Source organism: Nelumbo nucifera, chromosome 4 (assembly GCF_055504915.1).
Source record: "Nelumbo nucifera cultivar China Antique chromosome 4, China Antique-T2T, whole genome shotgun sequence".
Lineage (NCBI taxonomy): Eukaryota > Viridiplantae > Streptophyta > Magnoliopsida > Proteales > Nelumbonaceae > Nelumbo > Nelumbo nucifera.
In genome coordinates, this window is record NC_142652.1 from 96506920 (window position 1) to 96523878 (window position 16959).

At 36.3% G+C, this 16959-nt stretch overlaps 1 protein-coding gene across 4 annotated transcripts; it reads right to left on the bottom strand.

Annotated features, from left to right (window-relative positions):
* Positions 1-1536: 1536 nt before the first annotated feature.
* LOC104610821 (serine/threonine-protein kinase AGC1-7-like) lies at positions 1537-16828 on the bottom strand. 4 transcript variants are annotated; one of them, XM_010277615.3, is made up of 4 exons: positions 15561-16828; positions 14670-14731; positions 13324-14120; positions 1537-2767 (listed from the first exon to the last, which is right to left on the bottom strand). In XM_010277615.3, the coding sequence occupies exons 3-4, from the start codon at positions 13947-13949 to the stop codon at positions 1900-1902; spliced, it is 1494 nt and encodes a 497-aa protein (XP_010275917.1). In that variant the 5' UTR covers positions 13950-14120; positions 14670-14731; positions 15561-16828; the 3' UTR covers positions 1537-1899. The 4 variants fall into 4 exon arrangements, with proteins under 4 accessions (XP_010275917.1, XP_010275918.1, XP_010275919.1 ...); XM_010277616.3 differs by having other exon boundaries at positions 14670-14805; XM_010277617.3 differs by having other exon boundaries at positions 15548-16828.
* Between the last annotated feature and the right edge of the window lie 131 nt (positions 16829-16959).

Sequence of the window (16959 nt, forward strand, 5' to 3'; positions counted from 1 at the left end):
AATTTGCACTGATCCAAAACTATAATAGCGCAAATGATTTGAGTGTAAATTCTGACCTAGTTTTGTTTGATTGCAGTACAATGAAGTAAATTAAGACATGAAACAGAATAAAGTAAAACCCAAAACAAATTTAAACAAGAATTTGCAATTTTTTTTTGCTTATACTCCTATGCACTTGTACTACTAGCTCGGTTTGGAAGTAGTAAAAATACAAATTTATAGAGTGCAAAACCTTGTATTTTGTATTATTTTGCATATATTTGTATTTGTACTCTTTCCAAATTGAGCCACTACAAATAAAATTGCACTCCAACCAAATACAGCCTGACCATGAATTGATGCCAAATTCCTAGGCAGAATGTGGCTTATAGGGGGAGAGGGCTAGTAGTAGGGGGGTTGGAATTCAGAATTCTGCATAGTGTGTATCCATACTTCTCCCTTTTTTTTTACTTAACAAACAGATTCCTCTATTGCTTAGTAGGAGGCTAATGTAAGACAATGAATAGACATTCAAAGGGTAAAGAAGTAACATATGCGACGAAACCTAGAACAAATGAGAGCCTCGTGGCATAATAGCATAGCACGGGAGCAAAACCGAGTCAAGCCTCACAAAGTCTTGAATAAGTTCACAATATTGCCTCGTAAGACCTCATCGACTGAACCTTGCAAACCACCTCATCACAACTTAACCTCGCAAGTTGCTTCACCGGATTATCAATACGCCTTCCTCGCGACCCCACAACATTCCAACTTCACGAAGTTGCCTCACAAAGTCAACCGCATGCGTATGTCTTGGAGGCAAGTTAAATATTGTTGGACTTGTACCTAAGTGCGATGAGAGCTGGGAAAAAACTTTAGCTGTTGGGGGCCAACAGTCTATGCTATACAGAGAATTTATGAGAATGCTACATTATCATGAAAATGGGTAAATTTTTATTTTGACTAAAAACAAAAACATGGACATAAATAGATGAACTGCCCAGAACCAAAAACTGCTGTTTGGCCCCAACGCCAAAGTTAACCCTGAGAATTGTATCAAAGGTGTCAGATGCATGATCAATACATCAGGGAAATCATGTTCGGCTATACCCATGTGTCATACTAACACGTGTCACTTCCTAAGAGAATCCAAAATCGTGTTCTATTCCAAAAAATAAAGGAGAAATCTACAGGATTGATCTCATACCACTCAAGCTAAGGAATATTCTGGAATTATTGCTTCATGCATGTACTCTTACTCCCATACTTCTATAAATAGACGAACCATTCCCTGTAACTATCTTCCTTCCCTCTAAGTCCATCCTTATCCATGTCGACTTACAAGATAAAAACAAGCTAAAACGAGAAGAGTTATTAGGAATAGCTGAAATCTAACACTCAAAACCGAATTGTACTACCAAAAAAAAAAAAAATGAAAACTGAATTGTCGTTGGAATCATTTACGATCCTTTCATAAATTTGAAGAAAGAATCAAAAGCAAATTATTTAACATATGAACAATGAAAAGTATTTAATCAATCTAATCTGTTGCAAATATTTTTAAGTGTAAAAAATACAGATTTTATAGAAATTGCAAAGTCAGATCAATCTTGACAATACAGTAAGATATAGGATGGATCTTGCAGCATCCTTCAAAATGCAATGTTTAGTCCCCCCCACCAAAAAAAAAAAAAAAAACTGAAAAGAATTTAATCTTTCTGACCATCAACATTCTTTTTGATAAATACATGTTAAAACAGATACATCTGAAATACTTATCCTTGCAGATGTACAAGAAATTTTCCCTCCAACATGTGTACAACTGTAATTACAACTTCAGTTTCCAACCAAGAACATTTAATGTGGCTGTTTGATCCCTGAATTTGGAGCACCCTACTTTAATATGCAACTGCAGTTATCCTAGAAATATTCAAAATCAAGGGAAGCAGAGTCACCAGAGATGTTCTTATTTCCACCACCACCACCACTGGTATTACTACTTCCTATTGTCTTCTTATCCATGTGGTTTGTCTCCTTACTGGCATATTGGCTGAAGTCCATGGGTGGGGGCACAATTGGTGGCATGCTGCTCCTCACTAGGGCCCAATTAACTCCTTCAAAGAATGGGTGCTGTTTGATCTCTGTGGCACCTCTTTTGTAGGCTATTCGTTTCTGTGGATCCTTCACCAAGAGGCCACGGATGAGATCCCGTGCCACAAGGCTCACACTTGGTACATCTGGAAACCGGAGTGGCTGGTCCACCACATTGAAGAGTGTCGCACGGTTGCCTGCCCCTTTGAATGGGGTTGTCCCATGCAACAGCTCATACAAGAAAATGCCAAATGTCCACCAATCAACTGCACTACCATGGCCCTCACCGCGTATGATCTCAGGTGCCAGGTACTCATGTGTCCCCACAAATGACATGGAACGTGCATTCGTGGGCTCTGCCATTAGTTCTGGGAGGGATCCCCCAGCAAAGAGGCCAAAATCTGATTTAGATTTCCGACTCTTCTTAGGTAGGATGCGTGGGAAGAATGATGATGGTTGGATACATCCAGGTATTGCAAACTCATCACTGAGAATGCCACCTATGTTTCCAATACCACCAACTGATGATGATTTTACAAGAGTTGGGCTGACAGAGCAACGCAGTGACAGGTCAAAGTCAGAGAGCATTATATGTCCCTCCTCCCTTACTAGCACATTTTCTGGCTTCAGGTCTCTGTACACAACTCCAAGCATGTGCAGATACTCAAGTGCCAGCAATACTTCTGATGCATAAAACCTGTCTCAGGAATAACGAATGGATGAGGAAATAATAACTAATATACTAAGAATACTTCTGTTCCATTCCCAAGTCAAAATAAGAACAGACTTCTGATTTTAAGTTCAGCTCCAACAATTCCTTTCGATGGCAACAGAGTAGACTTTAATAGAATCCTTTAAAATTAATATGGCCTTCAGCCGAGGAAAATGTTCAAATATTCAATTTAATTTCATATAAGATCTGTAAAAAAACAAATGACCTTGCACTAATTATAATTAAGGCTGGAAAGTATGAGAATGCAAGTTTGAGTCTTAAGAGTAGATACTTTATCAAAACAAATGCCAAAGATTAAGTCCATATCCAGTCCACCCCTTCCAAGACCCCGGATAGCTTGAACCATCATCAGGTAACATCCCAGGGACCACGATGCTTTAGAGATTATATAAAGAAATCAATAATATGCTTGCTAAAGTAAACTGAAATACTGATACATGTGTAGTAAGTGCAACGTATTTCATCCAATTGCCGTGTTGCCAAATTTAAGTTGCTAAGTTGGAGTGCAACTAATTTCTCCTTAATGTTAATTGAGTTTTATGGAGAAACAAGACAGCTGACATAAATTTTATAGTGTATAAGTATTAACTGAATATGAGAAGTGACATGATTTCTTTAAAAAGATTGATTCATTATTGGAATATTCATATTCATTTTTATCTTTCATTTTTTTCAGTATTTGGAGTTTCTCAATTGTTGATAACCTGAATGGATTGCTGTCTATAAATGGTATCTAGAAGAGAAAATCAGAGAGCAGCCTCAAAACAAAAAGGAAAATCAGAGAGAACTAGAAGGTCATCAAAATACCAAGTCTAGTACAGTTTAAAATGTGCACACAATTTGAAATGCAATGCTTCCAAAAATTTTTCTAGGGCATCAGGTTGGTAGCTGGCATTAAAACCTTCAACAAACTGTTTAGGGCATGGATCTTGAATTGTTTTTTCGTGCTCATACTAGGGCATTCCCTGAAAGTGATGTGCTACACCTCAATCTCAGAGTTGGTATTAAATGGGCAGGGGTATTCTAGGGCATTCCTCAAAAGCGATGCATCACAGTTAAGCCCAACTGTGTTAGAAAATAAGAAAGGGTTTCCACATATTTTTAGATGAGGGTAGCAAAGAAGTTAGTGCAATCAACACAAATTCGATTAGCCACTTGGAATGTAGGAATATTTAGAAAATATGGTAAGATTAGTAGACACAATCAAGAAGAGAATGATTAATATTGCATGATGAAAGGGAAACATCAAGAAATAGATGGCTACAAACTATGGTGCATAAGAGAAGTAAATGATAGAAATGGAGTAGCAATAACAGTAGATAAGGATCTAGCAAATAAAATTGTAAATATTAAAAGAATTGGAGATAATATTAAGTTTAATTTGACTTTTTTTAGGTGAAGAAATCGCTAACATAACTAGTTCTTGTGCACCTCAAGTGGGCTTAGAAGAAAATATTAAAAGACAGTTTTTTTGAAAACATATAAAGATTAATTCAAGAAATTTTAAATAAAAAGAAAATTTTTATAGGAGAGGACATAAATGGGCATGTGGAGAAAAGAAATGCGATGTTGCGCATAGAGGATTTGGGTTTAAGGAAAGAAATGAAATAAGAGATACAATTTTAAATTTTGCAACATCTTACATATGACAATAGTAAACATATATTTCAAAATGAATGATGAACATCAATAACATTTAAAAGTGGAGCAAACATAAATAAATAGATTTTTTTCCCTACTAGGAGAATAGGATATTGGTATTGTTTCAATTTTTTATTTACTTTCCAGTTTTTGGTGTCTTACATGGTTATGTTTTTTATATTTGTATCACTATTTTAGAATTACTATTTATGGTAACTCTTGAATTTACTATTTATAGTAATTCTTGTAATTATTATTTTTAGTAAACTCCTGGTTTACTATTTTAGTAATTTTGATGTCTTTCAAGTTAGTTTAGTAGGATTAGGAAATTGCTATAAAGAGTTGTTTAGGAATCGGATTCCTTATTTAAGTGCACTTGAGTTACTTGTAGATTTGTCTTAGTTTTAAAGGGATTAGAAATTCAGTCTATAAATAGAGTCAATGTAATTAGAGTTCAACGAGAGTTGAGTTGATGAAATAAATTTTTTGGTTTAGTGATTTCTGGTTGTTTCCAGAAATTTCTCCCTTTTTCCCCTCTCTCTCTTATTTCATCTTCTAGGCAATCTATCCCTTTGCTGTTTATCCTAACAGCAAGCATTCTGCTTGCTTTTCCATCCATATTCTTTATATTCAATCATACACAGCCCCTCATTCACCCCACAAAGCCCACTACAATCTTAAATTAGGAGCCCTACCCCATCCTACATCAGTTTGGTATCAGAAGCATATCTAGATTCCAGATGACCAATAAAAAGGGGCATTTCAACAAAAAAGGGGAGGGTCTTCAAAACATCAAGAGGAGAATTGAGGTTGGGTGATTCCCAGATTCGAAGGAGGAAAGAAATTCCTTGAAATTCAACAGGGTAGACGAAGTCATGATGTGGAAAACACAGTAAAGGATCCAAGAGAGGAAGGCTTTCAAGAAGGGGCAGAGCAAAAGAAGACCCCAGAGGATATTACACAGATTAATACTATAGAGGGTCAGGTTAGGGAGGCAAGTTCATTGCCACTGCATGCCCATCTTTCTCAGTCGGTGGCAGGGGATTTGGCTACCGATCAAATAGTTGGTGAGGATGCTGTAGTCATGGCTAGGTGTGGTACATTGTGCCCTAGGTCTTGACACCGAAATGGAAGGGGAGAAGGGAGGAAAGGAAGAGAACAGGAATGGCTGTTCAAAGAAACAGAGGGGGGTAAAAGAGGTCGCAGTTAAGGGGAGAGAAGGGGATCAAGGGGTATTGGAAGGGGTGTGTAAGGGAGGTTTGGAAATCAATACTTTGGTTGAGAAGGAGGTGGCAGTGAGTAACTCTTTGGGCTTGCTATTCTGGGGAGGGAAGATTTTGCAAGGAGGGCTTTTGAAAAGTTCAAGAAGGCTAGGAGGGAAGAAAAGAATAAGAGAGAGGAAAGTCTAATAAAGAACAAAGGTTGGGATGAAAGAGGAGAGGAGGAGGTGATGGAAGAGGATCTAATAAGGAGTTGAAGATTAACTTGTATTAGGGGTCAGGGAGGGGGTCAAGGTTGAGGATATTGAGTTGGAATAATAGGGGTCTGAAGAAAAAAGAAGAGTAGCAGTCAAAAGCGTTATCAGATGGTACAGAACGGAGACAGTTCTTTTGCAAGAAACAAACTGGGAGTCGTTCAATATGAACCTGAAGGAAGAGTGTTGGGGTAAGGGCAGTGATTTTTGGTCTTTGGATGCTTTGTTTTGGCGAGGTGTCATCTTGCCACCTCTTATTTTGTAACCTTTTTTCCTTTTTCTTTTTAATAAAATTTCTTTATTACTCTTCAAGAAAAAAGAACAAAAGCTAAATCTAGAGGTATCAAAGCAAATCTTGAAGATGAGTTGGGAATATGTCCTACTCTCATTAAGAGAACTTAAAAATCAATTCTGCAATGGTTTTCATGAGATACCAGTTAACCTGCAAGATCTACAAGTAGAGTTACATAAGGCATCTGCCATTTGTAAACCATCAAAGCTCCATAGGTATGAAATTATGACACAAGAAAAAGTTGAAGGGAAAGAAGGACCAGATGTGGAGCCATCTGTTGTTGAAGAAAACACCTAAAGAAGTTATCTGATTGCTTGAGGAACAACTTCATCAAGAATATAATGATGGACTGCTAGTTAGTCTCTCTAAAGGTTTTATTGTAGAACAAGGAGGCAATCAACACATCAAGATGGTGATCTCTATTTCTGAAATGTTGAGAATTGAAGAAAATCTCTTCAAGACCATATTCTTTCATGCATATGACAACAACATCAGTTCTTATGCTCAAGTTTTGAATCTACTTTTTGTCTTTTGCACTTCAAAACTCAAGGAAGGGTTTTTTCAAACTAGGGGAGAATGATGCAATCATGCAAATATGGAAGCAGGGAAGAATCCATGGAGAATTAAGTTCGTTTTTCAATTCCTATACCTGTTATTTATTTATTTTTGGTTATAGGATATTGGTACTATTTCTGTTTTTTATTTATTCTTTAGTTGTTGGTGTCTTAAGAACATGGTTATATTTTTTAGATTTTTATTATGATTTATGGTAACTCTCAAATTTACTATTTATAGAAATTCTCATTATTACTATTTTTAGTAATTTCTGATGTTCTTTAAATTTATTTTTAGTGAGATTAGGAAAAGTGTCTATAGAGATAGTTAGTAGTGTGTGTGGTTCCAACCCCACACTTATTTATTAGGTGTTTTATTTATTATTTCCTTTTATAGTTGGGTTTGTTGGGCCTTGTTTATGTTTATCCTTTTTTATTTTTGTTGGAGTTTAAGTAGGGGTATTAGAATAACTGCTACTATCTTAAGGAAATTAATGTTTATAAATAACAATTAAATGGGGCGGCAGATACATACAACCGAACCCCTCCTTTCTTTCTCTCTTCTCCTTCCTTTCTCTCTTCTTTTCTCTCTCTCTTCTTCTCTTCGAACCTGTGTTTCTCTTCTTAAATTACATCAGTCCACAGCAGTATTCTATTTGTTTTATTCAAGTGTGTCTTTATGAGTTAGTTGTAGACTTGTCTTATTTTGAAAGCAATTAAAAGTTGTTTTCAATTAGTTTCTTAGTCTAAATTGGAGTCTGTAAAGGGACATCCCAGTTAATAAGTTTGAGTCTATAAATAGAGTCATTGTAATTGGAGTTAAAGGAGAGTTGATTTGATGAAAAGGAAACGGAATTAGGACTTATTAGGATTCCAATAGAAGTGTGGAAAGGTTTGGTAGAGGTAGGCTTATTATGGCTTATCAAACTATTTAATAAGATAATGAAAGAAAAGAGGATGCCTGAAGAATGGAGAAAGAGCACCATAATGCATATATCTAATAGCAAAGGTGATATACTCAGTTTTAATAACTACCACAGGATTAAACTTGTGAGCCATGCTATGAAATTTTGGGAGAGAATAATTGAGCAAAAGTTTTGATATGAAAAAAAATATATATCAAAGAAGCAATTTGGGTTTATGCTAGGGAGACTAACCATGGAAGCTATATTTCTTTTGAGATGGTTGATAAAAAAAGTTTATAAAGAAGAAGAGAGATCTTTATATGGTGTTCATTGATATATAGAAAGCATATGAGAGATACACCAGATTTGTATAAGGGTTGAACAACCACTGTTAGAACATCTACGAGAGAGACATCAAATTGTACGGTTTCAATGGGTCTTCACCAAGGTTGAAAACCACTTAGCCCTTATTTATTTGCACTGATCATAGATGAATTGATTAAACATATTAATGAGGAGGTCCTATGGTGCTTGTTGTTTGTTGGTAATATTGTTTTAATTAATGAAACTAATTAAGAATTAAATACAAAGTTAAGTTTATGACGAATACCTTAGAAACAAGAGGTTCTAAAACAAGTAGGACTAAAACAGATAATATGCAATGTAAATTTAATAATAATAATAATAAGGATAAGGATATACTTGGGATTGGTGACCAAGAGATAACTCAATGCGACCTTTTCTGGTACTTTGGTTCAATAATTCATAACAAGGGAGATATTGAGGATTTTACCCATAAAATTAGAGCAGGATGGGAAAAATAAAAAGGTGTATATCAACTTTTATGTGATACATGAAAACCACTTAGATTAAAAGAAATTTTCTATAAAACAATTGTAAGGCTAGAAATATGGAGTAGAGTTTCAGGCAGACAAAAAACATGTCCAAGAAAATGAGTGTGGTAGAAATGTGTGTGTTGAGATGGGTGAGTGGAAAAACTAGAAAAAATAGGGTCAATAAAGTCATTAGAAGGAACCTAGGAGTATCTCCAATAGGTGATAACATGAGAGAAAGTAGACTTAGATGGTTTGTTCACATGCACATAAGACCACCCTAAAACACTTGTGACAAAATGAGATATGTCACAAGTTCAAGGGACAAGAAGGGCTAAGGGCAGACCAAAAAGGACATAGGTTGTACTAAGAAATGATTAAGTGCTCATAATTCAACAATGGGTATAGCAAGTAAATAGAATGGGAAGGTGAAAAAGGACCCAACGTAGCCAACCCCATATAGTTGGGATAAGGCTTAGACCCTTAGATAATGATGATGATAACAGTGATTTAATTAGAGAATCTAACTAAGTTCTAAACAGTTTGCTAGTAAGCACATAAATATGGCCACAATGCTATTAGCCAATACTGGTCCAGACTATCTAGGGATGGATAAGACCTAACTTCCAACAATCTAGCATGCAATGTCTCTTCTCAAACCTGAACATGTTTTCACATTTACTATTATTCATCAAAAAACATGTTTTCACATTTGTCATCCTAGGAAATCCATTCACTGAAATATCCAACTGATAATTGTTTCAGAAGCCAATCTATACTACTAATAAAAGAGCGAATAGCCCCATTTTCTGGACTTTTTATTAGACATTTTTACCCCTTATCTAAGTAACATAAAATGGGCATAAAAAAGGGCATATATATCTTTACTGTCACTCCAAAAACTGCCCACTTATAACTGTTCAAAAACTGTCCACTTATAACAGTTAAGAACCTGCCCACTTATAATTGTTCAAAACCTGTCCATGTATTGTAAATAGTTTTGTCTTGGAGATACTGTCACGTGCAAATGCATGTACATGTTTACTAGTAATAATATGTGCATCAATAAGTTCTCCATTAGACTAATAAAATAGAGAAAGGAACAAAAACAAAATCAGTTCTAAAATCTAGCATCCAAGTTATATGAACTTCATTGTGGGCTAAAGAAAAAAGCTTTTAGAAATATGAGATCAGTATCATATTTTTATATAAGTTAACATATTTTATTAGGGTTAATTACTTACATGTACCCTGAGGTTTGAGGAAACTACTTATAATATACCCTGTAATTTCAAAAACTACTTATATGTACTTTGTTGACCTCTGAAAGGTTAAGTCTAACAGATAAAACGAAAAGGACAAAAGTGTCTCTCATTGTTCATTAAATTTTCAAAACAAGACCCTACCCTTGCAAGTGGTATAATGTGAGATAATATAATTTCATGCACACAATTAGGAGCTGGAGTGTGTTTTTTTCTTTTTTGATCCCTTTTCTTTGGAACTTGTTAACCTTCAATCAAATCTATCGGTTAGGGTTCCATGCAAAAGTAAAAGAAGAAGAAGAAGATGCAATGTGGGATATTATAATTTCACAGATACAATTAGGAGCTGTAGTGGTTTTGCTTTTTCCCCTTTTCTTGCTTTGGTTCCAGAGACATCATCTATGATGCTTTTTTTTTCCTTTTTTTCAATCATCATAGAGCAAATAGATTCTTGATATTCTCAGTGGGTATCTCCCTGCTGGCCTCAATCCACAACAGGACAGAGAGTAAGTTTCATGTTCTTTACAGTTTTCTCTCTATAATTTTGATGCTCTGAAAAGCAAATGCACTTGTGTGCGATAAACCAAGAATGGTGGAGAGAGAGAGAGAGAGAGAGATGAGGGCTGTATTTTGATTGAGAAATTTGAAGAACATCAAAAGTGTTTTTAAAGTAGAAGGATAAACTTGGGATTACAAAAATATTTAATGATAACTAGAAACAGCCCTAAATGTTTCCTTAATCGTGGGTCTACTTGTGTCATATGGGGTCATCTTAAAAGGTATATATAAGTAGTTTGTAAAACAACAGGGCATATATTAGTAGTTTCCTTCACCTACTAAACACAAAACAAACAAGACACTAGACCTCCAACAACCAAAAGCCAACAGACTGAAACAAAGGACAACAAAAACACCTTTTTGCCCCCAATTAAAAAGACTCCAGCGCACCTCCACCTTTCTGGAACCGAACACTGATACCACCAAGGTTCAAAGTACCGATACAGGGCGATATGCCAGTAGGGCGTATCGACCTGTATCGGTTACTCTTTTTATTGTTTTTTTTTTCGAATTTGGTTCAGAGAGGCCGGTTTAAGGCCGGTCTACCCCATGAACCACTTGTTGACCCGAAACACCCCCTGTAGGGGCATATCCGGAAGGCTCCAATGCGATACGTATTGGACGATACGAGCCAATACGTATCAATACTTTGAACCTTGGATACTAGCCCTCTCCTCAATCCTCCTCCTTGAGACCTTCCTCCTGAGTCCTGGCCTTCGTCTTCTTCATTCCACATTTCTCCCCCTCCCCCAATAACCACTTTCTTCAGCCTCTCTTCTCTCCTCCTCTCAAACTCCTCAAAGGAGTTTCCTAGCAAACCCCTCCCCTCCCCCAAAAAAAAAACAGTCCAAGCTTCTTACCAATCTCAACATCTCTCTCAACAATTTCCTCAATGGGCAAACTGGCCTTCATCTCTCAACAAGTAGGCATCAGGATCAATACAACAAAACAGCAAATGGCTGACCATTCAAGAAAATACTCATAAAAACACCCCCGTTACAAAAGAGCCCTAGGTCCTAGTGTACCCCAGTCACAAACTTGTCTAGATACACCTGCTCTGGCCAAAGACTCATCTAGGGAATTAGTAGACCTGGGAGTCCACTTGAACAATCAATTCAAACTTCTACCGAGGAAATCTCCAAGGAGAGTCCTCTCAAAATTTATCCAAGTAAATAAGCACCTTACAATCACCTTCAATTAGCATGTCCCCTCCCATTCTATGACTTGAGCAGCTCTTAGCTATCAATGAGTTAAAAAAACCAATACTACCTGAGAAGCTTAGCATGATGTTTCCACCTTGGTTCCTTAACACACCTCCCACCCCAGATTTTGGGATGCAAACGAATCGGGCCAGGTCGGACTCGAATCAGTGTATATTTGAACCCGATCTGGCTCTGTTAATCTCGGATCCGAAGTTCCAAATATCCAATCAGATCTTATAGGACTCGATTTGAATTTGAATCCTATCGATAAGTCGGATCTTCGGATCTGATCCGATCCAACTTGTTTTCTTTAAAAATTAATAAATTATTAAAAGAACAATAAAATATACTAATTTAAATAAAGTAAAAACAAAAAATACAAGTATTTTTTAATTATTTTCATCATACATACATGTTTTTTATAAAAAAATAAATAATATAACAAATTTATAAAAATATATTTATAAATAAATAAATAACATATATATGTACTATATATATTTATATTTATAAATATATAATATATATCGGATCGGATAGGGATCCGAATCCGATCCTATTTCTGATTGAATCCTATTATCCGATCCAAAGATTTGAATAGGGGGTGATCCAAATTCAACCAAATAAGATCGGATATCGGATTGGATTGGATCATGATCCGATCCATTTGTACCCCTAACTAGATTCATTAGGATTACCTAAATTGCACCTTTGAAAATTAAATTTGAGACTCGCTGCATCCAGAGATTGCCAAATAGCTTCTCTAAGTGGTCTAGATATAGCAACATTAGCTATTACCTTCCACTCTCCAAGAATATTATCCATGCTTATCCCATGGAAATCTTGACATGCCAATACCCAATGAGCAACTTTATTTTCAATTAACTCAATGAGAATTTCCACATTAAGTTCTTTGTATTCAAACAATCTTGCATTTCTCTCCCCCTAAATACACCATAAAATTGTTGTTCTTATGCAATGCCAAAGCATCTTCATTCTCTTTGTATGGATTTGTCAGGCATTCCACCTCTTGCCAAATAAAGAAAAGAAATGATTCTAAATTCTATAAGAGAAAGGGAAAGAAAGAAGACATGAGGGGACAAGCACCAGTGTTGCCTCTTCCTTTGAAGGCAATTAAGAGAGGCTTCCCAAGAAAAAATCTTGACTTTTGGTGGGGAAGGACCAACCCATATGAATTTCCAAGGAAACTAAGGGAGGAAAGGCAGATTGGTAGCAAGAACAAAGTCTTTAATGAAAGAGGACACTGAGAAAACACCCAAGGAGCTGGGCATCCAAATCCTATCATTTGAACCATTGGAAGAAATGAAGACACTACTCAAATTGGAAATACGTCTAACCGAATTTTCCAACTCTCTCTCAAACAAACCCTTCCTAAAACCAAAGGCTCAATTTGGGAAGAGTGCAAATACAAATATGATCAATACAAAACCTTGTGTATGGCATTTCTAAATCTTGTATTTTCACTGTAGCACTCTTCCCAAACTGAGCCTAAGTTCCATGAGGTGGTGCCTTGATCAATAGAAAACATATCCGAATTGGGTTTGCTTTTGTACATAGAAATGTTGTAAAGCTGTGGATACTGAATGCAAACAGGAACCTCTGCTCACCAGAGATCAGTATCATATTTCAAAAGTTCAAAATTTGATAAATAAGTACAGGCATGAATGCTTCCACATAAAGTGCCAACATCTTCATAAGCACATGCAAAGGCAAACATATGAAAAATACAAAATAGAATAGGAAATTCAAAATAACTGGATGAGAGAGAAGAAATTGACCGTGCAGCTTGCTCACTGAAATACTTGTTTGGTTGCTTCTGCCGAAGAGAATGCAGATTACCCCCACTGCAGAATTCCATGACCAAACAATAGAACTTGTCTGTCTCAAAATGTGAATAAAGAGTGGGCAAGAAGGGGTGATCAAGAAGCCCAAGAATCTCCCTTTCTGTCTGTGCTCGGAGTATCTTGTTTCTACTAGCCAGTGATGCTTTGTCCATCACTTTCATGGCAAAGAATGCATTGGTTCCCTTAAGTTCAACAAGGTAGACACTTCCAATGTCTCCATATCCAAGTCGCTTAAGAAGCCGAAAATGGTTGAGACCAAGAGGGGATTCTCTGGCAGTGACAAGTTGAATTGCCTCCCACCGACCATCACCACCAGTGTGGGGTTTGAGGGGTGCAGTGGAGCTATCTATGCTGTCACTACGGGTGCTACTACAGCTCCCTCGGCAATTATTGGTGATGGAATTACTTCTCTTTGCATCATTTGTCTTTGCAGTTGTTGGTATTGCTGCTGCTACTGTTCCTGTTGTTGCTATTGTTTCTGAATTTACAGATGCCTTTGGGCATGGCAATGGACATGGATTGTTGTTTAGGCTAGCACCAGTCCTAGAAGTTGGATCCATCTTTTTGGCTTTACATGGCAGGTTACTGGTTGAATCAATGCTACCTTTGGAAGCTGGATCACTAACTTAAGCATTCATATGGTGGAACATCAATCAAGTAAACACTATCTTTTGTAATTGGATTCAATTTTTTGAGTTCACATGGTGCATTTTCTGGTGGATGTTTCTCATCTGCATTACAATGTTAAACCATTGCTTAATAAGCAAAAAAAAAATTGAAATTAGAGACAAAGGTGGAAATCATAATGGTTGTGTTTGGTACAATAGCTGTTTCTACCTGAAATGTTTTGGGTTGATCAATACAAATTAGCACACTACTGTTATTTGAGGCTGTTTATAGTTGAAACATGCATACCTTAAAAATGCATGTGTGGTAAGTTGTTTGTAGAAATGTTTCTTGCACTAAGAGGGGTGGAGTCTAATCTTTCTAGCTGAAATAATAACGTATATGATGTGACAAGACATATCTCTCACCAATTTGTATTCAACTCAAACTGCTTCAGGTAGCAACAGCAAAGGTACCAAACACAACTGATAATGTACCCAAATGGATCACTGCATCTAGGGCTTCAAAAGATCACTTTTTTTTCTAAAATTCAAGTTGTTAACCTCTCAAAATTTCCACAATCACTCATATGATCAATAATTAATAAAAAGTTTTCCAATAGAGGAAAAAAGTGAAACATGATTAATTATCAATAAGTATTTTGTACTTCATACCTCATAGGAGCTCTGCCGCTTGAAAGTCCCTGATGATACCATGGAGGCAATCCCGAGCAACCCTTGAGTACAACTTACAGGTCAGATGAACACGAAGTGCCAGAGTGATAACATAAACTTTAACCCAAATCTATATCTGTAAAAATTAACAATTCATGGACGCGGTCCATTGAAGAAGATAAAAAATCAATATTACTTTATTTGTATTGACACCAGTGCGAGGGCATGTGCTATGCACGTATGCAAATAAAGGTAAAAACATTAAGTTAACAATATGTTATCAAATTTAACTTTTATGACTGCACTAAAACCAAGGCAAGTGTCCAATATATAATAGTATAGATTTAGTAATGAGTAATTATAACTATAAAGAAAAATCCTACTTTAGGCCATGCCAACAGAACCATCAATATAAAGGCTCTTTGTTTGGATTGTAAAATTGAACCTGATACAAATTTTGCATCCGTTTGTTCATAGCTATTACTTGCACTCTTACCTGATATAAATTTTGTAATTTTTTGTCTCATTTGCACTCATTGTTAGTGCAAATTTTGCATCCCAAAAACTGATACAGAATTTGCACCACATTCCTCCTACCCCAATTCTCTCTCATATAAAGTGGAACCACATTATCTTGCTTCCTACCTCATTCCCAAATAAATAACACTCCTCTTACCTCCATTCTCTTTCATATAAAGTTAAGTGGGAATCACTTAATTTACTTCTCACAAACAAATAAAGCAAAAGTAAAGCAGAATTACACTCAAGTCCTATTTGTAGTCTCATGCATTTATATCGGTGTAAATGAAATTCGCACTGCAAGCAAATAAACTAAGCCAAAGGAACAATTGAATTCTATAGAGCAGAAAATAATGTACATTTAGAACGAACCAATAATCCAAAGTTTGCATCAATGATATGCTCTCTCTCCCCCTAAGCGCAATTACCCTTGAAGTCATCAATCAGAAACTAATGCTTCTTGCTCCGCTTCCATGTATCAACTGAGAAACTCAAACTCAAATGAAGACTATACATGTAGGAAGGATTAGAAGGATAATCCCAGCTGGATTTTGACAATGAGGAAGTTATTTCGACAAACCCATTGGAGGAATTTTTTGGGTTTTCGATTTGGAAGAGTTTGGAGATTTCAGATGGTTCAGAGAGAAAACCGTTGAGGAACAGAAGAATAACGGAGAGAAGAAAGAAGAAAATAAGAAAATCCATAAATAAATAGAAATTAATAACATACATCAGGGAAAATTGGATAGCAATAGAGAAAGGGAGACGAAGACGTGGTTATCAGAGAGAGGAGGAAACGGTCTCCAGTTCTCCAAAATGAAAGGACGCACTATTCGCCGCTTAATCCTGTAAAAGAGCGGTTGAAGAAAAACCCGTCACACGTCAACAGTCGCAGCGGAGTTTTGCTGCCGGCTGAACCTCAGCTCCGTCACAATTGATAGGATCTTATTTCCTTCGCCGTATATTTATGGGTAAAATACTTAAATTACCCCTATATTTTACCAAATGTGAAACTTACCCTAACATTTAAAAAATTATTTAAAGTGCCATTAATTTTTCTGACAGTATCCATTAACGAAAGATTAAAAAGACTATTTCATCTTCATTCTTCCTCAAATTTTCAAAATGATAACATAAATTTTGAATCTGCAGAGAATCCCATCTCTCTAACCCTGTGAACAAGTTCTCTGAGATTAAACGGTTTCATAGCAAACAAGTCGGTTGTTGCTTCAAAAGCATCATGAGCTCTGAGTCCAAAATCGTTGTCGTTGTCTCACCCCCCTCATTTTTATGCCTTTTCTTTGTCTTCATCTTTACTCTTTAATGTAAAAGCTCAACTCCGAAATAAAATTCTGCATCCTTTGATCTTTATTTATAACCTGCAAGTGATCTTCAGCTTTCTACAGTCTCCGCAACCTTATTCATGTTACCATCCAAAACCCCTCTCCTCTTCTTCCCCAATTGATCATCAGAATCTCCATCTCTGACTTCCGTCGGCCTCTTCTCGCCAATAGAAAGCTAACGGGGCATCTGGTCTGAGTGGTCTCACTCCCTCACAATCCATCTCTCCAAAGAAACATGAGCTAAACCTAAACGTTAGCTTCCAAGCTTGTTTCTTTTTATAAATTTTCAATCTATGTTTGTGATTTCAGTTTATTCGTCGATTGTTTTCCATAGTCTAACCCCTCCTTGTAATATCCTTAAATCCAAACATGTTTGTGAAAAATTAAAGGAAATCATGAATGCAAAATTTGAACATAGAGTACCCCTA